This window comes from Myotis daubentonii, chromosome 11 (assembly GCF_963259705.1).
Source record: "Myotis daubentonii chromosome 11, mMyoDau2.1, whole genome shotgun sequence".
NCBI lineage: Eukaryota > Metazoa > Chordata > Mammalia > Chiroptera > Vespertilionidae > Myotis > Myotis daubentonii.
In genome coordinates, this window is record NC_081850.1 from 66766798 (window position 1) to 66789776 (window position 22979).

The window sequence follows — 22979 nt, forward strand, 5'->3', positions numbered from 1 at the left end:
CATGCACTCACCCATGCATTCACATATTCTCTCACCTTAGCAGCTGCATGGCCCATGGCTGTAAGGACTCCACACACAGGAAGCTGGACTGGACTGGACTTTAAAATAGAGCAGAGACGATAGCAGTGGCTGAAGACATGGTGGGATTTTTCCATGGCGGGGTGGAGGGAAATGGGACATTGGAAACCCAGAGGTTTATTTCCACCCAAATAAATATTACTCATCCTCCCATGCCAGTCTCAGGAAATTCTTTTCCTCTGGATATCATAAGAACTCCACTTCCGCCCTAGCTGGTTTGGCTCAGTGGATAGAGCGTCAGCCTGCGGACTGAAGGGTCCTGGGTTTGATTCCTGTCAGGGGTACATGCCTAGGTTGTGGGCTCAATCCCCAGTAGGGGGTATGCAGGAGGCAACCGATCAATGATTCTCATCACTGATGTTTCTATCTCTCTCTTCCTCTCCCTTCCTCTCTGAAATTAATAAAAATAAAATTAACACACACATACACAAACATCACCACCAAAATGTATGTTTAAAATAAAAAAAGAACTCCACTTCCATTGATAACAGTTCTTAGTTTAATGCCTGAGCTGCAGGCTCCTCCAGGGCTATGACGCTATCTCGCTTGTTGGCTTTTGTGTCCTCAGCTTGAAGAACAGGGCTGACAGATAGCAGAATCCCAATAAATATTTCTTAAAGGAATGGAGGAGGTATAGGGAGGAAGGTCTTCTGGCCGGAACACTTTGGCCATACCTAGTGAGACAGTAAACAGAGTTACTTACCTTGGCATGCCTTGGCTTTCTTTCCTGGAAAGTGGGGATGTGATTAGGGTGTGCTGAGGACTAAGGTGAGTTCTGGTACATGTGAAACATTGGAACAAAGTCTGCCCAGTGGTCAAAGCTACCTGTGTTCACTGACCTGCCTTCCCACTCCACAAATATTCAGCCTCACACTCTAGTTGGCTCCAAAGTCTTTCCACCATCAGTTATCTCATTCTGATTTTACTCCTCCCACATAGTCATCTTATCCCCATTTTGCTCAGAAGAGAAGAAAAAACGTATCTAAGGCTTTAAGCCAGCGGTTCTCAACCTGTGGGTCGCGACCCCTTTGGGGGTCCAACGGCCCTTTCACAGGGGTCGCCTAAGACCATCGGAAAACACATATATAATTACATATTGTTTTGTGATTAATCACTATACTTTAATTATGTTCAATTTGTAACAATGAAAATACATCCTGCATATCAGATATTTACATGACGATTCATAACAGTAGCAAAATTACAGTTATGAAGTAGCAACGAAAATACTTTTATAGTTGGGGGCCACCACAACATGAGTAACTGCATTAAAGGGTCGCGGCATCAGGAGGTTGAGAACCACTGCTGTAAGCCTTTAATTACTGACACCAAACCCAATGTATATAATCTTTAAGGTGTTTTCTAGCTCACTCAGTCAATAGAATTGCTAGTTAGATTTCGAGAACTATATGGCTCCTCTCAAAACAAAACAAGTCCAAACCCAGTGTTGACTTAAATTATTTTTATTTTATTGTTACTGAAATAGATATAAACCTAAAATTAAGCATGAAGTCCTGTCACTCACAGTTCTATAAATCAACCATAAAACCAAAACACATCTTCTAATACAAACATAACTACAAAACCAATAAAATCCAAATTAGCAACTTCAAACTAATGTGACTGGCCATATGTTGCTGAAATCAAGACCATGACATCAGGTTTAATGGGAGCAGAGTAATGTCTTTATATGTTTTATGTTTCCTGTGTCATCATATTTGATTTTGATCATAATGAGTAACATCACTTGAGCCACTGTCAATCATTGTTTCTTTTTTTTTATCCTTACCAGGGGAGAGAGAGGGGGGGGGGGGAATCATTGATCAGTAGCCCAAACCTGCAGGCAACCTTTTGGTGCATGCGATGACACTCTGGCTGGGCAGTCATTGTTTTCTTAAAAAACACACACACCCAAACAAAAAAACTCATTTATAATTCAGTTTGATGTGCTGAGCAATTTAAACAATACATTCTCAAATGCGATGATGAAAAATGGAGATAATGTACTTACTATGACATCGTTCAGTGCATATTTACTGTGATACCATTAATGAACTATTACAGTTGTGTTCACCAAAGACAATAAAGGCACGACTTATGCTCTAGCAAAGGACCCATTGTGCTCACTGTTACGGCATTCCTCATTCCAGAGGCGCTATGTGGGCCTGATGATTCTATTCTCCCACCTCCTTCCTCCACTGCACCCACCAGGGAACCTCACTCTCCCAAGCCCCAACAGGACACCTGGCCCCCACGGGCCTCTGTGCATCCTTCAAGTGTTCAATCAGTTCCTTTCTTTTCTTGTTAGCATGAAACAACAAAAATTAGTGCGGATGAAAAAGGGGCCACATGCTAAACCCGACAAGCTCAGGGGAGGTCTGCATGGCGGCCTTACAAACTCAGAGACCTAAAGTAACCACATAGGATGGTCTGAAAGTAAAACTTTCTAACTAAAAGCAGTGCATGGTGGGTAGTCATGTGCTAGGCCTGTATTTTTCCCTAATAAAGGTCAATCTTAACCCTAACTGAGCCTGCCTTTTTCTCTTTTTTTGCATCTACGATGACAACAGTAACTTTGGAATATCAAAGTAATTCCCTTGCCCCCCAACCACACCTCTACCCCTCAAAACACAACCACTTCACCAGAGCAGAGACCACAAATCTCCTCATTGTTATTATCATGTTAATTGCTAACTGTTCATGAACCTATATCCGCCTGTGTAAAAAAAGTATATTTTACTTTTATCCAATCCCAGAGATGTTCCCACTTTGCTTTCTCCAGTCTCCCTAATCTATCACCAGTGAATTTCACGTAACCCCTTTAACTCTTCCTTTGATTGTTTATATATAAAATAAGGTGCAAAACTGCCATTTTTCCGGACCATTTTCGCAATCTGTTGAGAGTTTGCTTCCCCAGCAATTGTTCTCGGCTCAAATAAACTCATAAAAATTCGTACAGGTTTGGATGTTTCTTAAGTTGACATTATTCATCAGGCCCATGCTCTGCTTCACTTTTCCTGGTGTCAAATTACAGTCCCAATGCACTAACATAGTGAGGAAGCTAATCTCCCAGTCTCTGAAATTAATGTTCACTGGAAATGATCCTGGCAAAAGGGAGTTTTGAATTTCCGCCAGTAAATAGAGGGTCCTGAGCCCCAGGCTGGGACTGAGATGACTTGTCCTTCCAGCTAAGTGAGGGCAGTCGGATGCGCCTACATCTACTTCCCAGAAGTGAATGGCCGTCACACGGCACAGAAGCACCCACTCTGAAATACATGTATTTTGTTCCCTTCGAAACAATTCTTGTGGAGAACCCCGTTAGAGAAACTCTGGGCTCCAAGATCACCACGACTGTGAGCAAGCCGCGGCAGGACCGCTAGGTGCCCGGGGGAAAGCCCCTCACTTCCGGAGCTCAGGACTCGGGGGGGCCCCCGGCTGGGAGCGCTAGAGCCCGCCCGTCGCGGTCGGCCAGTGCGCGCTTCCTTCCCCAGGAAACAATGGTGGCTCGGACCTCCCAGGCGCTCCGCTTCCCCCGAGGGTGGCGGTGCGTCAGGGCGCGGAGGCCGCTCCTCGCAGAGCAGAGTGACAACAGACCCCACCCCACCCTCTGACTCCCGACCCCCACCCCCACCCCCACCTCTACCACGTGCCGGCCCGAGGGGGCAGAGGCCCAGCCACCGTCACCGTCTTTTTTTTTTTCTTTTTTTTTTTTTTTGCTGGTTTCAGGCTTTTTTCTGCCTGAGTGAAATGAAACAAACACCATCTCTGCAGCCAGGCCATCAGACTCGCACGCACCGGCAAAGGAGCCGTGGCGTGGTCCGCAGCTCTGCTGTCTGTGTCCGGGGCGGGACCCGCTTTGCATAAATAGCCTCGGGCGGTGCCGAGCGGGGAGTGCGCCGCTTGCTGCCGAGAGCTCCCTGCTCCTTCGCGCCCCGGCCCGTTGCGCGCCGCCCGCTGCCTTGGAGGAGAGCGTCCGGCGTGTGGCCGGAGCGCAGGCGGCATCCCTGCCGGGCTCGGGCGGAGGCGGCCCGGCCGCTGTTCGGACAGCCGAGGGCGCCGCCGCGCCCGGGAGCCGAGGCGTGGTCCCTCTCCAAGCGCGCCCAGTTCTGCGGATCAGGTGGGTCCCGCGGGGCGCCGCCCGAGCCTCCCCGAGGAGGTGAGCGGGGCCAGGCCCGGGGGCTGCGGGCTGGGGCGCGGGCGAGGTGGGGAGAGGAGAAGGGCCGCTGCTCCGGCCCTGCCCGGTTTCTGCCTTGACTGTGTCCCTGCTTTTGTTCTCGTCGCTGCCTTCCAAACCGGACCCCGTCGCTGTCCTCATCCGGCCCCTGTCGCTGTCGCTGCCTCTGCCCAGCCTTCCAGACCGGGGCCTCAGGGGCTGGGGGCCGAGGTGTCTGCACCGGGTCCGCGGGGAGGGGGCGGGAGAGGGGAGGCTCGGGGGCATGGGCAGGACCGCCGAGGAAGTCTCTAAAGCAGTGAGGGGTCTGTCCCCGTCTCTGGGGCAGGAAGGAGACATAGCTCTTGCCCAGGACTGGATGGGAAGAGGATAGCTCTGGGTGGTAGGGTGAGGGGCGCACGAACTCCGGAGCGCAGAGGCGCAGGGGAGGAGGTGAGAGCTCGCAGAGCCCAGCACCAAGCCAAAACCCCGGCATGCGGAAAGTTTCAGACTTTGTAACTTTGGCAGCGAAGGGCCTACTGCGTTTGGGGTGATAGGAGGTGAAAGGGCTCCTTCAACTCTTCAAGTAACCCCGTTCTCACCCGAAAGGGACCCCACCCCACGTTTGAAAATGGCAGAAAAACAGCTAAACAGAATGATTGCACAAACTCTTGAAAGGCGTCCAAGAAAGAGTAAAGTGGAAAAAAATGTCAGGCGTGGGCAAAGAAGAACAACTTGAGATTCCCCAATCTTCCGGCAGGGAGGGGGGGAGGAGGAGGACCGTGCGAGGAAGGAACCCAGACCCAGGCGCCTGCTTTTGTGGCTCCCCTTGTCCTTTGCCCTTCTCTGGCTGCTGAGTAGGCAGGCGCCTGCTGCCTTCTTCATTCACCTGGAAATAGGTGTGTTTCAGGCAGGAGATGCAGGAGGAGCCCTCCCTGCTGCCTCCTAGCTGGGAGATGCTTTTCCAGACACAGCCTCAGTTTCCACAGCTCGGAAAAAGGAATATTGCTCTGAGTGAGGAAAGGCCAAGTGTGGAGCGGCGCCTGTGGGGGAGAGCGTAATAGGAGAGGGGTTTTCTTTTCCACTTCTGTGCTTCCTTGGCTATGCTGAGCCTTTGCTTGGAGTTATCTCTGGGTGTACCTTGCCTCCCCCACCAGATGGGGGGCAGGTGCAAACCCCAGTTATTGTTCTAAGTAACAGGTGTTTAATGATGGAATAAGACAGGGTGGAAACAGGGAAAGAGTCTCCAGGGTTTACGGGTCCAGGAGATTTCAATTTGTGTTTCTGGGATCCTGGCTCAAGGACCAATACGATGGGGGAGGGGAGCCCTGGGGGCAAGGCTCTGGCTTCCCTTCCTTATATTGGGAAACCCCAGAGGCTGTTTTTGATATCAAATTCCTCAGATCCAGCTTGGATAAACTGAGTCAAGAGGTGTGCAAAGTGATTTGGGCAAGATCTTCCAGTAGCTAGACGGTATCTCCTAACTTTCCGTGGCCACTGTGGCTCTAAGCCAGCGGTTCTCAACCTGTGGGTCGCGACCATCGGAAAACACATACAGCATATCAGATATTTACATTACGATTCATAACAGTAGCAAAATTACAGTTATGAAGTAGCAACAAAAATAATTTCATGGTTGGGGGTCACCACAACATGAGGAACTGTATTAAAGGGTCGCGGCATTAGGAAGGTTGAGAACCGCTGCTAAGCAGTCATTTCTCCAGCTCTTAGTACCAGCTCACTTATCCCCTAACTCCAGGGCCCAAGGGCTGCCTTCTTACCCTTCTGGGAGAAGAAGCCAGTGAGTCTCATCTTCCGAGCTTTTCCAGGACTTTAGGGGGACCTTCCTATGTGAGTTGGTTTCATAGGCTGAGGTAAAAAAATAAAAAAGACTTAGGTTCCCCAGGAGCTAGTCAGCACACTGCCCCGTCTTAGCCCAGCCCAGCAGGGTAGGGTAGATATCACGAATCCATTTCACAGTTTAGGAAGAGAAGGTTCACTCATGGTGTTCAGCTCTTAAATTGCAGCTGAGTTTGAAGGCAGGCTCTGTCTGCTTCTAAGGTGTGTGCCCTTCCATTAAGTCATCTCTTATGATGGCTAGAAAATGGCTAATGGACAGATGTTATCAAAATGGAGACAAGGGTGCAAGAAGAGTGCCTGAAAGGGGGCAGCATTAAGTGGGGGGACTGGGCACTTATCTAGGTGCATTCATAGTATAAATATAATTGTATTTGAAATGAATGCTTTCTACCCTTTATTTTTATTTTAGTGTTTATTTTACAGATACTTTAAAAGTATTTTGCCCTGGCCGGATAGCTCGTAGCTCATTTGGTTAGCGTATTGTCCCATATGGACCTCCCCCCCCTTCACCCCCCGCTCGGTCAGAGCATATATAAGAATCAACCAATGAATGCATAAATAAGTGGAACAACAAATTCTCCCTTCCTCTCTCAGATCAATCAATCAATAAAGTTTTTAAAAAGTATTTTATTTTTCTACTTTTTAAAGTGTAATTTATATACAATAAAATCCACACATCTAAAGTGTTTACAACTTTTGACAGTTGTTTACACCTTTGTAACCACCACCCAAAATAAGTTATAAAATATTACATCATCCTAGAAAGTTCCCATTTTCAATTGATTTTCCCTCCGCCCTTCTAGGTAACCACTTTCTGATTTTCTCACCACTGATTAATTTTGCCTGTTCTTGGGCTTCATGTAAATGGAATCATACTGTATGTCTCACATCTGGCTCATTTCACTGGACAAAGTGTCTTTTAAATTCGTCTGTGTTGTTGGGTATATGAGTAATTGGTTCCTTTTGGTTGCTGAGTAGTATTCTATTGTTTGGATGTACCATAATTTGCTTACTTAATCTCTTATTAATGGACATTTCGGTTATTCTCAATCTGTGCTGTTATTTCTTATAGAATTCTTTTGTGGACATTTGCTTTTTCCTAGTAGTAAAAGTGTTAAGTCACAAGGTATACCATTTTACATGCCATAGCAATGTGTGTGTGATTATTCCACATTCTTGACAAGAATTGGTATTGTCAGTCTTTTTTATTTTGATTGGGCAGTGGTATCTTTACCTTTTGTTTCATGATTGATTTTTAAGAGTTCTTGGAGAAGACAACATGAGCAGAGAGCAGAATATGAAATAGGATGATGGTGTGGAGGCTGCTAGGAGCCATGACCTGGGAGGGAAGCAATTAAATGATGGTTGGAACTCTGACTTTAGGAATAGGAATTTCTGGCTCAGGAGAGCTCTCTATATTACCTGAGATTTAAAGACCTGGTATTTGTACTCTGTAAACTGGGCAATTTCATCCAGACTTAAGGCTTTAAATGCTACCTCTCTAACAGTCATCTTTATCTCCAGTTTAGATCTCTGTTTGGGGCCCTCAACTCATTGTTTAACAGTGGTTTGTGCATATCTCTTCTTGAATGCTCAAAGGCACTAGAAACTCGGGCAAGTCTGAAACAGAATTCATTATCTTGTGTTGGCCTTCTGTCACTGGATAAATAATGGAACCACTAGCTGAGAGACTAGTAAATAGAAATGTTTGAGGTGGGGAGATAATGAATTTACTCCCAGGCTAAATTGTGCTGAGCAGTCCAGGAAGATGAGGACTGGAAAATGCATTGGGCAATTTGGAGATTACTGAAGTAAATACTGAGAGCAGTTTCAGTGGAATGTGGGGCAGGCAAGCTAGATTGTTGATAGGTGAGAGAGAAAAAAGTAGAGATGGTAAGTATATTCAACTCTTTCCAGAAGGTCAGGAGAAAGATCCAGCTATAGCTGTAGGAAAACAGGATGAAGGAAATAATTTCAGATGGAAAAGACAAGTGAGATATGGGCTCAGGGGGAGGATTCAGTGCAGGAGAGGGAAGGGATGGACAATAGAGCAATAGAGGAGCAGGAGGGAATGAAGAGGATTGGCTCTGAAAGGAGGATGGATGTCCCCACCTCTGAGATTAGATGTGAATGAATGAAGATGAGAAAGCTCATCAAAATTCCCTGTTGACTCTCCATATGCACAACTAATCATGACATGTAAGGTTCTTCACCATCTGCTCCCTTATCTCACATATAAAGTATGTATCAGTTAGCTTAGTGCAGCTATGCTGTGTAACAACTAACCACCCAAGTCTTAATTTGTGACCACAAAGGTTTACTCATGGTTCACATTACATGTCAGCTGTAGGGCAGTTGCAGCTGCATGGTTTCTGTGGCTCTGCTCCAGGTGCCAGCCAGACAGAAGATCTGCTCCATTTGTCTTCTCATCACAGGACCCAAGCTGAAGGAGCTATTCGTTATTTTTGTGGTGAGAGCTGGAAGAAGAAGGAGGCGATGTGATACCTCTTAAAGCCTTCACTCTGTACTGGCAGACTGCCACATTTACCCATATTCCATTGGTCAAAGCCAGTCATTTGACCAAGTCCAAAAATCAATGGGTCAGAGGTATATACTCTGCTTAGTGGCAGGGAATGGTACTTGGAAGCCATAATCCAGTTGACCACATAGATTTGTTAATAACTCCCTGATACAGATCCCCACTTATCTAAAGGAATCCCCATCACAGCCTAGGCTTTGGTACAATTGTTCCCGTTTCCACAAGCATGGCAATGCCCTTTCAAGTCTCTATATCTTTGCACACATGGATCCTTTGTCTGGGAGTCATCCCCCTACCTTACCGTCCTGCATCTAAGTCATAAAATCTATGACCTAGGTCACTTAATCCTACCTCTTTACCAACTCTTTAAATCGTTCTTTCATTTCCATCCCCACTGTTCCTGCTCAGTTGAGGTGCACCCCACTCCAGCCTGAATCTCCGCTCTATGCCCTCTCTCCACTCCAGTCTTATGTCTTCCAGTACATCTTGTCACCTAAGTCCTCTTTCCAGACATCAACTAATTGGGTTTTTCAGTCTTTCCAAGCCTCCCCCTGACCTCAGGATAAAACATATTCTGATAGGTGACAGTCAAGGTCTTGAATGAGCTGTTCTCTACACTTCTCATCACCCTCATCACCTCACTCCTTAGAATTTCTGCTCCAGCCTCAGGGAACTACTATCATTCATGAAACCCTCTCCAGGTTTTATGCCTCTGGGCTTTCCTCCCTGTGCTTGGAATGCCCTCCCCATCTCCTCCCCAAACTCACCTGCAGATTCCTGTTCATCTTTCAAGACCCAGCTTCATCATCATCATCTTTGCGAAACCAATCTCTTCATCCTGCCTCCCATGAATTAGGTACTCCTCATGCTCCCCCCAGCTCCCTGGGCATCTTCCAACACACTTCCCCAGTTATATTCTGTTGGGTGTCATTGAGCTGCTGGAGCAGAGGGCACACTGTTTGGGACCACGCCTTACTTGACCCACTGTGGTGAGTAAGTGTGTCTCTGGAGGCCCGTTGCCTGAGTTAGCATTCCTAATGACTATCAGACGTGGGGCAGGGCCCCTCACATGTAGCCCAGGCTGAAAGGGCTGCTGACAGGAGCTTTCCTTCCTCTCTGAGAGAGGGAGTCCAGGTGAGTTTGTTCAGGAAGTCAGAGAGTGATGTATGTCTGGTCCATGGACTGAAAGCAAAGGGGTTATCATCTAGTATATTCAATCCAGAATTATTTCTAAAAGCACTTCAGTTCGGAGTTGTGGGGCTGGGTGAAAAGATTAAGAAAACAAACAAAAAAAAACCCACAAAAAAACCCTCATAGACAGCAGTATGGTGATGACCAGAGGGGAAGAGGATGGGGGAAGTAGAGAGGGTAAAGGGGAGATAAATGGTGATGGAAGGAGACCGGACTTGGGGTGGTAAACACACAATACAATATACAGATGATGTATTACAGAATTGTACATCTGGAACCTATATACTTTGGTTAATCAACATCATCCTAATACATTCAGCAAAGCCCCCAAAATACTAATTTTTAAAAATGTCCTTCAGTTCTAAAAAAAAGGAAGTAAAAATATGTCATCTAAATCTCCAGCTGAAGAGCTGATCTGTTCAGCTTGTCCAAGTCCAGGGTGGAGGCCAGAGAACTCGGCCGCATGCTATCCAGAACTGGCTGTGGGACGTGCCCAGATGAGCTCCTGGGGTCATTGCATTATTTTTATTGCCAGAGAGCATCTTATAAAGGAGAGGTGCTGGTGGCAGTAGGGTGGAGATCGGAGGCTTAGTGCTCACATTTGTGAGCACCCAGGGAGCCCCATGCAAGCATTTGCAAGGGAGCTGGGTGAAGGGCGTGTGCTTGCTGTGGTTCCCTGAAGCCCTGTGACCTTGGCGGATGTGAAAGGGGGGGAAAGTGTGGCGTTGCCACTTGGGCCAGGTCCTCACTGGAAGAGGGAGTGACCTGAGACGGAGGAGGAGAGCCCAGAGAGAACAGGTCTGGGAAGTCGGAGGAAGAGAGGGTTTCTTGGTGCCTGTGGTCAGCATGGTTGAATGTTGTCATGAGGTTGGATGAGAGAATGGGCCCTGGGATAGATCAGCTGGTGGCTATGGGTTGACAGCAAGACCCTGGGGGAAACAGAAAAATAATAAGATTATTAACATTAGAGTTCTCTGCACTAGCGGACAGTTTAAAAGGTGAGATCATAGCTCTGTCTTGCTTGAGCCTCACAAAAACCCCATGAGGTCTGTAAATTGGGAGTTATTTTACATATGGCTAAACTGAGGCTTCAAGTTTTAATGTTTTGGCCAAAGTCTTTCAAGAATGAAGTGGCAGAACTGAGGCAGGAGAGCCCTGTCCTGACTCCAACCATAGTGTGGTTTGGAGGCTCGGGTGAGGTGCAAGGCGTGGGGGATGGTTTCAAAGGTAGAGGCAGTTTCAGAGAAAGATGCTTGGATACAGATCCATGCCCAGCGCTGGGACAGAATTCAGTCAGCGAGAGCACAAAGCAGCAGCCGGAAGAGGCTGCGGAGAGAGGGGCTGGGACTTGTGATTAGTTAATACGGCTAATAGCCGAAACCGGTTTGGCTCAGTGGATAGAGCGTCGGCCTGCGGACTGAAAGGTCCCAGGTTCGATTCCGGTCAAGGGCATGTACCTTGGTTGCAGGCACATCCCCAGTGGGGGGTGTGCAGGAGGCAGCTGGTTGATGTTTCTCTCTCATCGATGTTTCTAACTCTCTATCTCTCTCCTTTCCTCTCTGTGAAAACTCAATAAAATATATTTAAAAAAAAAATACGGCTAATAAATGTTTGCAATTCCTTCCCGGTCTGGGCGCTCTTGTCTTCAGGAGCCTTGCTTTAAGTGCCTCGGACGGACGTGGCCCCTCGTAGGGTGGGACACTGAAAAGAGCTCTGGGCTGAAAGTGAGCTGATCTTGTCTCACCCCGTGCTGGTGCTGCCAGCGATGGGAACTGTTGCAGCCTCAGTTTCCCTGCCAGCAAAATGGCACGAGGCTGTGATCTAGCGAACTTCTCTCTGAGCAACACCTGCTATTAGACAACAAGTCCAATCCTGTAGGAAGTGAACACTGAAACTAAAAGCCTACAAGGAGAAGCAGCTGTTGTGCCTGGAGGGATCCCACAGTTTTGGCCCCCACTTGCCAGTTTGGGCACCTGTTCCAGAGATTCATGTCTGAATCCGATATTTATTCAACATCCACCAAGCCACCATCATACATTCACTCACTTATTAACACGCCCGGAATTTATTGAGCACCTGCTATATGCCGCGCTAGAGACCGGAGGCACAGCAGTGGACACAGTCCCTGCCCATCCAGGGGCTAGGATTTAGCTTGGGAGATGGTCATGAAACAACCAATTGCACAGCTGGAGCCGTGAAGGACAAGGGCAGAGTGGGTGTCACAGGGGCCAGGCTTGTGGAGGAGAGGTGGTCAGGGAGAGCTTCCCTGAGGAAGTGATCCTTAAACAGAGTTAGAGGGCGAAGAGGGAAGTTCCAGGCAGAAAGAAGAGACGGAAAAACCTGTCATTCTGACATTCCCCTGGCTGTTCCAGAAGCCAGACGGGGCCGGAGGGGCACCGAGAGGACACAGAGGAGGGAGCGAGCCTAGGGTGATGGGCCAGTTGCCCAGAGGGGTGACTTTGAGTTTGGCAGCATCTGCATGCAGAAGTGCAGCTGCCCTCTTCTCTCCTCCCTCAGGGAAACCACACGTCCTCAAGCAGCTGGCCAGCTGCCCCTGAGAGGAACTTGGCTTGGCATCTGTGGGGAAAGACAAGACACTTCTCAGACTCAGGGGCAGGATTTTCTTTAAGGCGCAAATGCTCCCTGAGAGCAGGGACTGAGTCTGGGCTTGCTCTCCGTTGACTAATTCTGTGGTTGTCTATAGAGGAGACAGCCTGGTCTTAGTCAAGTTACTGAACCGCTGACCCTCAATACTCTCATGGGGTCTTTTTTTATAGCAGATTTTTACATGTTAGCCAGAGCTGCGCAAAGGAAAGGAGAACTACTATTCCTATGTGCAGATTTCACTGAGTGCTTAGGAAGGCATTCTCCAGCATGAAAATACTCAGGAAGCGTTTGGGTTTGATATATGGAGCAGCAGATGAGAAGCTGTCCTGGTCAGAAGTCATGGTCGCAAGCAACAGATGGAGATTCCAGCTCACTGAGGCAGAAGAGGCATGCGTTGGAAGGATTTTCTGGTTGTTCACAGTATCCCTGGGACCACGGGAGAACCAAGCTGGCCAGAACCACTAGAAGTCGGGCAGTCGACAGCATGGTTAGGGGTTCGCACCGGAGCTGATTATAGCTCTTGCTGCCATGGAGCTCCTGCAACATTTCACCGGCATCCAGACCTTCGTGCCACTTCCTTAGGAGCAAAGCTGCTAGCTGGCCAGGCCTAGGCCACTCTCCTGCATTCCAGGCGCATCTGGGTTGCTCCGTGCTGGTGGTGGGAGGAGGCTCCTGGCACTAAAGCTCAGCAGTCACAAAGTCCACCAAAGCCACCAGAGAGGGGGAGCCCGTAGTGCCACAGGATCCTGCAAAGAGTCCCAGAGCTGCAGTGCAGGAAGGAAGTCTGGGGACCTCTCGGAGCGGCAGCCTGGTCTTAGTCAAGTTATTGAACCGCTCTACCTCAGTAGTCTCATGTGTAAAATGGTGGTGTGGATTTTAGAAGTAATTTAACTGTCTCCTGCCTGACGTGTGGCACTATTAAATGGCACCACTGTTATCATTAGTAGTAGTGAAAATAATAATAACTTCACTCCGCTGCTAGGAGAACAGTTATGTCCTCAGAGGAAGGAAGCCCAATGTGTGGCAATCTAGAGCAGTGGTTCTCAACCTTCCTAATGCCGCGACCCTTTAATACAGTTCCTCATGTTGTGGTGACCCCCAACCATAAAATTATTTGCGTTGCTACTTCATAATTGTAATTTTGCTACTGTTATGAATCGTAATGTAAATATCTGATATGCAGGATGTATTTTCATTGTTACAAATTGAACATAATTAAAGCATAGTGATTAATCACAAAAACAATATGTAATTATATATGTGTTTTCCGATGGTCTTAGGCGACCCCTGTGAAAGGGTTGTTGGACCCTCAAAGGGGCCGCGACCCACAGGTTGAGAACTGCTGATCTAGAGGAATTCAGAGGGGACCATACACATTTATAAAGAGATTCTCTTTAGTATCCCTTTAAATCTCCTCTGGATACTCACAATAGGATTTAATTGATCAGAAATAAATACATGAATGAGCCACCATCTTACAGACCCTTAATAAATAGTGTTGAAGAGATTCTTTGGTAGGAAGAGACAGGCCTGTTTAGAGATCCCAGATTTGCTTCCTCATGGTGGAAGCCTTAAAAAAGGAAGAGGAAAGTTCACACCTACATGACAGGAGGCTCCTTGTAATCCCCCCCTCCGCCCTTCCCCCCCCCACACACACACATCTCACACCCTCTCGCTGGAGGAGCACAGACTGCTATAAACAGGGGGCCTGGGTTCATGCTGGAGGCCTGCTGTGCTGCTCCATGGTTCATGATCGGCTCTTTGAAAAATGAAAGGTGGTAGTTGTCACATTTCGTAATATAAGTATTTCCACCATAACCAGTCTCGAGCTGCTGCTGCTGCCTGAGGAACCGGGAACATACTGTTATTTTCCTCTCTGCCTAGATGCAATCGAGTTCAGTGACCTCAAGAGTTTACCGTGTCATAAAACTATTAGGAAGCAATAAGTTTTGATGATTACCTTTGTTCTTAATAGAATTCATTTAGCTGTAAGTTTATATAACTTAATTTTTAATAATGGCTGTGTGAGTTTATATAATTTAATTTTTAATAATGGCTGTGTTTAACAGTCTGCTTGCCAAATTCCTAAAAATTTGACAGTTGGCCCTTGCAAGCCAGCATGAGCCAACTCCAGCACGATACCGGGTAGCAAGGTCCTTGGGGACCCCAGAGAGAAACCAGCACAAATAGGCCATCCCCAAGCTGCAGTGCCCTCACCTCACCGCTGTCACTGTAGCATGTCCGTGTCTTTTATTTGCTTTATAACCCCTTTCACCACCTAAAATTATTTCCTTATTGAATGATTTGTTAAATTTTAATGTTATTTATTTGCCAACTAGAATGCAAGCTCTAGTGAGAACCGAGTACTTCCCTGTTTGGTTCACCACTGAACACTTATGCATACAATAGGCCCTCAGTATCCTTTGGTTGACCCAGTGAATGGAGGTAGGGCAAGGAGCCTTCAAGGGTTCAAATCCTGCCTCTGCTCTAAAGTACACTTGCTTTGAGCCTTTTTCTTCATCTGTAAAAGGGTTTGAGCAGAGACCCCCAGCGTTCCCTTCAGCTATAAAACGTCTCTATATCTGATAAAGACCCTTCTATGCAGCATGGCCAAACAGATCCTCCCCTGAGCACCTTCGAGGGTCGGAGCTAGCACATTGGTTCTTAGGTTTTCCTCTTTTCCCCTGTGGACCCTTTTAACACAGTGCAGATGGCTTCCCTGAATGTCCCTGCCTATTCCCTGTGCAGCCTCTGGGCTATCTGAAGGAAAGCCAGGCTGCCCCAGCCTGTTCAGTGGCAGCAGATATTGGGAGGCCCAAGGCATTTGCCACTGGGTGACGTGCTCTACCTTGAACACAGCCCACTGGAGCCAAATGGATGGCCATAAAGGGCAGGACAATGTGTCTATGGGCAGCATGGTAGAAGGCCAGTCCTTTCCTCCTTTCTTTATTCCTAGTGCTCCATGGACTGATACTTTGGTAAAATACAATAACAATGAATTACTATCCATTTCTGTGCCTCCTCGTGAAGGGACAGACAGCATCTGTCTGTAGCGCCTGTTGAGAGGCACACCCCTGGGGTCGTCCCTTGGGGATGTGGTCAGGGCTCCTTTCATTCTCACAGCAGTTGGCCTGGCAGAAGCGGGTATTGGAGTCCCTTCTTTTTGCAATCTGGGCTGGCACCCGGACCTTCCCGTTGAGGACCCAAGGGTGGTGGTGCCACCCACATCTCTATGTTTCCGGGGGTCAGAGGCCAACAGTCCTGTCAGCCAGAATTATCTGTTGGGTCTGAGATGACTGGGTCCAGCCCCCTCTTTATCTGAGAGGTTCAGGGCAGAGCTAGCCACAGAGATACTGCCCGCCCCGCCTCTGTGTCTTACTGCTCTCCTCTCCTCTCTGAAAGGTTGTCCTCTCCTGGGGGAGCCGGGGAGGGGCCGGACCCTCCCTCTGCTACTGAGTCTGGGTGTGGCCTGAGGCTTTGGCCCTCAAACCTGGGGCTCATCACAGGGTTTTCTGCCTTCCCCTATAGTTTCGTTTCCTGCCATGTTTGTCTCAAACTGAGATTCAGATGTGCTTTCTCTGAGGGATGGGGCTTGGACGTGGTCTTCAAGGGCTTTCCTTGCCCTTCTGCATGTGGTCAAACCAGTAAAGGGACCCGCTGCAGAACCAAGAGTAATTATAAAACAAAAAGAGCTTGCACTTCCTGGGCATTCACTCACTCCAGATGCTATTCTGGGAGCTTTACAGGGGCCCTGCCTTTTCATCAGTGTTACAAGTGAGGATAGTGAGGCACAGCAAGATGAAGAAATTTCCCAGGCCACATGGTAAGGGAAAGGTTTGGGACTCAGACACGGGCAAGGAGATGGTGCCCTTCACTATGGCACCACACTGCCTTCAGAGAGAAGACATCAGAGTGAGGGGGAGCTGGCACAGCCCCAACTTCATCCCCCTGGGAAACCCAGGCCCAGGGAGGGGCCGGAGCTTCCATAAGGTCACACAGGGGCTCGCTGGAGCCCAGGAGCCCTGCACTCCATCTCCTGCTGTGTCTTGGGGTTTTACCACCTTCAATCAATCATCAGAGTAGCAGTCTGTTACTCTGCAGGGATTGGAAGGTAAACCCTGTGAATGCACCAGGGTGGCAGTGGCCTGGGAGGCCCAGCAGATACCGACAGCGCTCTCCCCACACACCGTTTGTGAAAAGTCTTGGGCATGGAGCCCTGGCTTTAGCTGCAAAGTTTAGAAACTCTGCTCCCCCATCGGTGCCCCTGCTGCAGAGAAACTAGCAGCTGTGTGGCTCCTGGATGTCACTTCCTGTTTGTGTGCCTGGGCTGAACTAAGAGCTCAAAGTGAAGGGCAAGGGGAGGGTGGAGCCTTCCTTGTGAGGTGGGAAGATCCTAGAAGATTGAGCCCAAGTGTTTCGTTTGATAGACAGGAAAACTGAGGCCCAGAGAATGTAAGAACCTGCCCTGGGGCACATAGCTCGCTGGAATCACAATGGTTTTGGGTTTGGTTTGGTTTATTTTCTTTGTTGTTGACTTTTTTTGGGGGGGAGGGGTGGATGATAGAATCATAGACTGTGTGAGCTGGCAGAAATCTAACAAGGGCCCAGCCACCTCCCATGTTTCAGATATGAGAGCCTGAGAAACGGGGTGGAGGTGGATGGCGAGGGTAGTACTTTCTTAAAACTATATAGAGTTGGCCTTTGAATCAATGTTTATGGAATCAACATACAACAAATACCATGGATTCTGTGACTCAAATAATCACACATGTGCATCCAGATAGGGGTTAGTGCCCTAAAGGATAAGAACAGGGTGCTACCCAGGAGAATTGGGAGGCCCTGGGGAGAATTCCTTAGGAATGACAGTGTGGCTGAAACCAAAAGCACAGGTGGAGGGTGAATGGCTGTGAGGGGGGTTGGGAAAAGGTGTCCCAAGAAGAGGGAAGAGCATGTGCAAAGGTCCTGAGGCAGTATTTTCATTTTGTAGATGAGTTGGGAAACCTATTGTTTTTAAAGGAAAGAGGCAGGAGGTAAACAACTAACTAAACAAATGAGTTAGTGGCCCAGCTGGTATTTCCGGGACATCTCCCCAGCTCACGCCAGGGGAGTTTTAGAAAACCCTAAAACTGGCTGTTTCCTAACTGTGTTGCCTTGAATACACCGGTTACCTCTCTTAGCCTCTGTTTCTTCATCTCTGAAGTGGAACCTGCTTTTCTGCTCTTGTATCTCGCACACATTGCCTGTGAAGGGGCCCTGTGTCTGCCAATCAATGTGGGAGCCCGAGCTTCCCTCCCATACCTCCTCCAGGGCCTTCCTTGAACCTCAGGTCTGAAGGATCCTCTCTCCACCCCATTGTTTTACCGTAACCCTGCAATTTGCCACTCAGCATTAACTACACTTGGTACACGCCAAGGCCCTGCAGCGCCCCACCAAGACACGTGTAAATGTTGGACAGTGAACTTTTAGGACATAAAGAAGGAAGTTTATGAGCACCTATTATGTATCCAACATCTTAGCAGACACTCAGGCAGCACCGTTTAACCCTCACAACAATCCTGCAAGGACAACTCTGCGTGCCTTTCTTCCCACTGGTTTGATAAGGACATTGAAGCGCCAAAGGCCATATAGTCAGTGAGGGGCCACACTTGGGTGTAGCCACAGTGTCCTCTTCCTGGAGGCTACCTTTTGGTCTATCTGCCCTTGAGCCAGCCCTGAGCAGAGGGTGCAGGGGCCAGGGAAGGTGAACCATTGTGGCTGGGACAGAGGGCACCCTGGCAGGCAGACGCACTGGCTGCCCTGCAGAGCAGAATTCTTTAAATGTTAGTTCCACATTTCTCTGGGGTAGGGTGTGTTGGAGGAAATGGATTTGCATTGTTTTTAAGTGGTGAGCCCCTTCTGGTTCCTGAATTCATTCTGCACAAGAACGTTCTCTGGAAACCGGAGGATAGAAATTCACTGACAAGGTCACGCTCCCAGCTGCAGTGAGTTAATATCCTAAAAGAACATTGGCCATCCCCACTTTCCTATAGTTTTCTTTCTCTCTTCAGTTTGTGTTTGAACTTTTTCAAGCCAGATAGTTTCTTGGGAGGCTTATTAGAGCATTTATTTTGGTTCCGTTTTTATTTGAAATTCATTTAAATATATATGACAACAACTAATCTTAGGAAGGAGGACCACTCTGCCTGTCATTTCTTTTGACTGAGCGGGTTGGGGCATACTTTAGTTGGCATCCTTGAATGTTGGCATCCTTTTATTAATTAAGTACAGAAAGTATTGCTTACACTTACATGAATTACAGCAATGCAGTTTTGGAAAGTGTCAGAGAACCAGCAGATATATTTAATTAAATAGCTTTTTTGTTTGGTTTTAAAAGTAATATATTCTCATTGTAGAACATTTGGAAAAAGCAGAGAAGTAGAAAGGATAAAGTGATCGCTCTCATGATCTCATTGCATAAAAATTCATCACTATTACCACACGACTGTAGTTTATTGTGGTAAAATATATATAGCATAACATAAAAGTTACCATTTAAACTCTTCTGCTCTGAATTTGACTGCTCTAGGTAACTCATCTAAGTAGAATCATACATTTTTTGTCCTTTTTTTGTGATGGTTTATTCCACTGAACATAATGTCTTCAAAATTCTCCCATGTTAAAGGGTGTGTTGGAATTTCCTTCTCATTTTGCAGATGAGTTGGGAAACCTATTGTTTTTAAAGGAAAGAGGCAGGAGGTAAACAACTAACTAAACAAATGAGTTAGTGGCTGAGCTGGTATTTCGGGGACATCTCCCCAGCCCATGCCAGGGGAGTTTTAGAAAACCCTAAAACTGGCTGTTTCCTAACTGTGTGGCCTTGAATACACCAGTTACCTCTCTGAGCCTCTGTTTCTTCATCTCTGAAGTGGAACCTGCTTTTTTTTGCCTTTGGATCTCACACACAGGCTGAATAATATTTCATTGTATGTATGTACCATATTTTGTTTATCCATTCATTCATTAATGGGCATTTGAGTTGTTTTCCACCTTTTTTGGCTATTGTGAATAATGCTGGTTGGGCATTGGTATACAAATACCTCTTTGAGTCTCCTTTGAATTCTTTTATATGCATACCCAGAAGTAGGCTGCTGAATTGTATGGTAATTCTATGTTTAATTTTTCGAGGAACCACCACCCTGTCCAAGAATTTTGAAAATTTCTGATTTTCTCACTTAATTTTCCATTTTACTAACTATTTCATAATAAAAACATTGTTTGTTACAGGTTGCATAGTATTCCATTGCATTGCTATGCCACATTTTCCTCCTCCACTCATTAATTTCTGGATCACAGCAAAATATTTTAAATGATGATGATAAAATAACTTGCTTCTGGTAAATAGCCTAATGGTCTCTGTTCATACTTGTTTGAGAAATACTCAACAAAGGTAGGTTCCTGCCTTTAAGGAATTAAAAAATTTTTCCTTAGAGATTCCTGGGGGTCATCCAAGTCAATGGTTTTAAAAGTTCTTTGTAGCCAGGGAAACCTGACTACAAACAAAATACCAGATAAAAGCACAGTGTGTGATAGCAAGCAGATAAAAGGAGAGAAGATCTAAGAAGGGTGCATAGCGGCTCAGAGATTTGCTCTCTCCGACCTTCGCTTCTCCTCTCTGAGGGAGAGTCTGGGAGATCTAGGGAGATTCTGGGGTTCTCTGGCACACAGTTTGAAAACCACCAGTCTGATCCAGCACTTGAAAGATGGGTAGATATCTTGAGAAAGAGGGACTTGCCTGGGGTCAAGTTCATTTTTGTACACTTATTAATTTTCATCTCTACACAAAGCAGCCACTGCCTGCATGTTGGAATCACTTTGGGAGCTTCTTAAAAATACAGGTTCTCAGGATTCTTCCTTCGTCTCCAAAACTGGGGATGTGGAAGTGACCAGGACTGGAGCCCCCAGCTCCACAGTCCACACTGGCCTCTGTGGAGTGCTCGCCATTCCAGCTCCCTGCATTTATAGGTACCTGCCCTTCGACCCCACCCACGGAACTCCTACTCATGCTTTGAGGCCCAGTTCAAAAATAGCCTCTTCCTCTTTGAAGCCGGCTGCACAGCCCCAAGCAAGACTGCTGACTCCCTCCTCTGTGGCCCCAGAGCACAACATGGGACATCCGTCTCCACTCACACTTCTTTCTGCCGTGTGTAATAGCTAATTGCTTCCAGGCCAACATCCCGGACTAGAATGTTAGCTCCTCTGCATTCCTCACAGTGCCAGGCACACAGTGGGTGCTTTGTGGTTGTTTGTTGACTGAACTTGGATCTGGTACAGCCCCATATTTGGAGGATAAGATAGCCAAGGCTCAGATGGTCAACAACTTACAGAAGGTCATTCAGCCCATCAGGGCAGTGCCAGGACAGGTACCTGGTTGTCCTGAGGCTCAGCCCTTGGCCCTGGCCAACTGGCAAGGAGAGCAGCTGTCTGGCCTGAGCAGGGAACACTGGCCCCAGCTACCTTGTCCCTGAGTCCCACAATAGCCCGGGTTGTCTGAAATCCAGAGGGCTCTGCCTGGTTTGTGATTGGTGTATCTGTTTGGATGTCTAGAATTTACTTTATAAAACTTTAGACCATAGTCTGTGTATAATTTCATATCGGTCATATACAGAAGGGAATACTATGTAAGCACTACCTGGACTGAGCCAGTGTGCAGATGCTAAGAAAGCAAGTCCAGTGGGGCGGGGTCAGCCAATCAGCTCTCAAGGATGCAGAGTCTGGGGTGGGGGCTAGCCAGCATCATAGCCGGAGGTGGCTGCTGCAAACCCTCCTGTTATCCCAATTTGCAATCACAACAACTAATGCTTTTCTAATTAGTACACTGGGGGCTAACATTGTTTTTCAGTTGGGGAAAGAAGTGACTTGTGTATTATGATGAATGTCACACATGGGCTTACACTACTGAAATAAAAGTATTCATGTATTCATCTATGTATTCATGATGTGTGGATGGGTTAAAGTAGCTAGTATTCATTCCCATCCTTGCATGAAGATGGGAATAGGGTCCCTTATCCAGTACCAGCCAGGAACTCCGGGTTCTGTGGCATAGATGGGAGATAGAATCCTGCCCCTGGAACCCTAGCACTTGCCTCCACAGGGTTGCCTAACCTTCATAGCGCTGTGGACTCCTTTCACATCTGATGAAGCCTGCAGACAGTCCCTTTCTGAGAATGTTTCAAAATGGAAAAATAAAATGGGATTATAGAGGAAATGAGTCATATTGAACTATATAGTTATAATATTAATGAATTATGTTCATTATAATTTCAGCTCAAACTGAGTTGCTTCCTCAACTGTAAAATGGGGATAATTCCAGTACTTACCTCACAGAGTTTATTGAGACTTGAATAATGAGTGTAAAGTGTTTAGAACATGGCATGGCATGTAGTAAGCATTCTATAAATGGTAGCACTTGCTGCTGCTATTATTATTATTATTATTATTATTATTATTATTATTATTATTATAGATTTCTACTCTTCAGGAGTTCACAATTAAAGGTAGAATGAAAGGTGTAGGACTATAGCCTGATGAAGGGCTAGAGAGAGTGAAATGGCTTCTGATTGAGAGTGCACCATGCTTTTGTGCCAGCCCAACTTGGGTCAGTTCTGGCTCTGACCTTAGCTATCTGAGCATGGGCAAGAGATATCCCCTCTCTGAGCCTCGGTTTTCTCCCCTGTAAAATGGGGATACTGGTAGAATCTACTTGATAGGGCCACTGTAAGCTACATCTCCTTCCTTTCCATCAGCCAGTTAAATCATGTGTCCCTCATTAGCCACATCTCCCTCCTTAACTTTCTGTACCCCCCCCCCCCAGTCAGTCCCTAACTGCCAATGAATCCAGCGAATTGCCATCTCTGCCACTGTCCCTGGGATGCTGAATGGGATTGTGTAGCTGCTCTGTTACAACCTCAGCAGGGTCGCAGGGCTGCTTGGCACCCTGTGTCCTGGTCCCTGGTCAGTGTCCTCGTCTCTTGTCTCTCAGTGCTCATGGCATCTGCTCCTAACCTGGGTGGCTCTCAGGCTGCTAGCCCCACCTGCTCTCATCATGCATCACCTAGCTTCCTATTTCATAGGAAAGAGAGGCCAGAGAGAACACCACTCTGAACTTTCTTCTTTCAGATTTGACTGAATGTTCACCCATCTTTGGGACTTAAGGAGAAAACAATTCTACAGGACAATGGGAAAGTGTTCTTGCCTCTACTTCACTTTCCTTTATTCTTGCAGGGTTATCATGATAAGGAGGGTAAAGGTTTTATAGGGAAGTGGGTAGACTAATATCTAGAGAATATCCTACTCTGTGTAAGATGAATTGAGTAGGTTATGCTGCAGTAACAAACAACCCCTAAATCTTAGAGGCCAAACCCACAAAAGTTCATTTCTGATTTTAATTAATATGAGCATCCTGGATCAGCTGGGGGCTGGTCTTCATTTAAGGAGCTAGGCTGATGGAGCAGTCACCTTCTTGAATGTACTCCATGGCAGAGAGAAAGAGAACCCTAGAAGGTCTTTCATCGGCAA

The 22979-nt window shown here is 47.1% G+C and overlaps 2 protein-coding genes across 6 annotated transcripts in view; one reads left to right on the plus strand and one right to left on the minus strand.

The window, feature by feature from the left end:
- Positions 1–554: 554 nt before the first annotated feature.
- Positions 555–22979, minus strand: part of LOC132212313 (translation initiation factor IF-2) — a 124195-nt gene continuing 101770 nt past the window's right edge. Inside the window, exons 8-10 of the mRNA XM_059657783.1 lie at positions 6010–6097; positions 3716–5117; positions 555–752 (exon numbers count right to left, since the gene is read on the minus strand). Of these exons, the coding sequence (XP_059513766.1) occupies positions 693–752; positions 3716–4588 (933 nt within the window). The 5' untranslated portion in view covers positions 4589–5117; positions 6010–6097 and the 3' untranslated portion in view covers positions 555–692. The remainder of the gene's footprint in view (positions 753–3715; positions 5118–6009; positions 6098–22979) is intronic.
- The window catches only part of GGTA1 (glycoprotein alpha-galactosyltransferase 1 (inactive)), a 77010-nt gene continuing 58088 nt past the window's right edge, over positions 4058–22979 (plus strand). For 3 of the 5 annotated variants that reach the window (XM_059657773.1, XM_059657778.1, XM_059657780.1), the window contains exons 1-2: positions 4058–4195; positions 19689–19851. The gene's annotated coding sequence lies outside the window, so the exon portion shown is untranslated. The remainder of the gene's footprint in view (positions 4196–19688; positions 19852–22979) is intronic. The other 2 variants (XM_059657775.1, XM_059657781.1) reach the window with 2 other exon arrangements.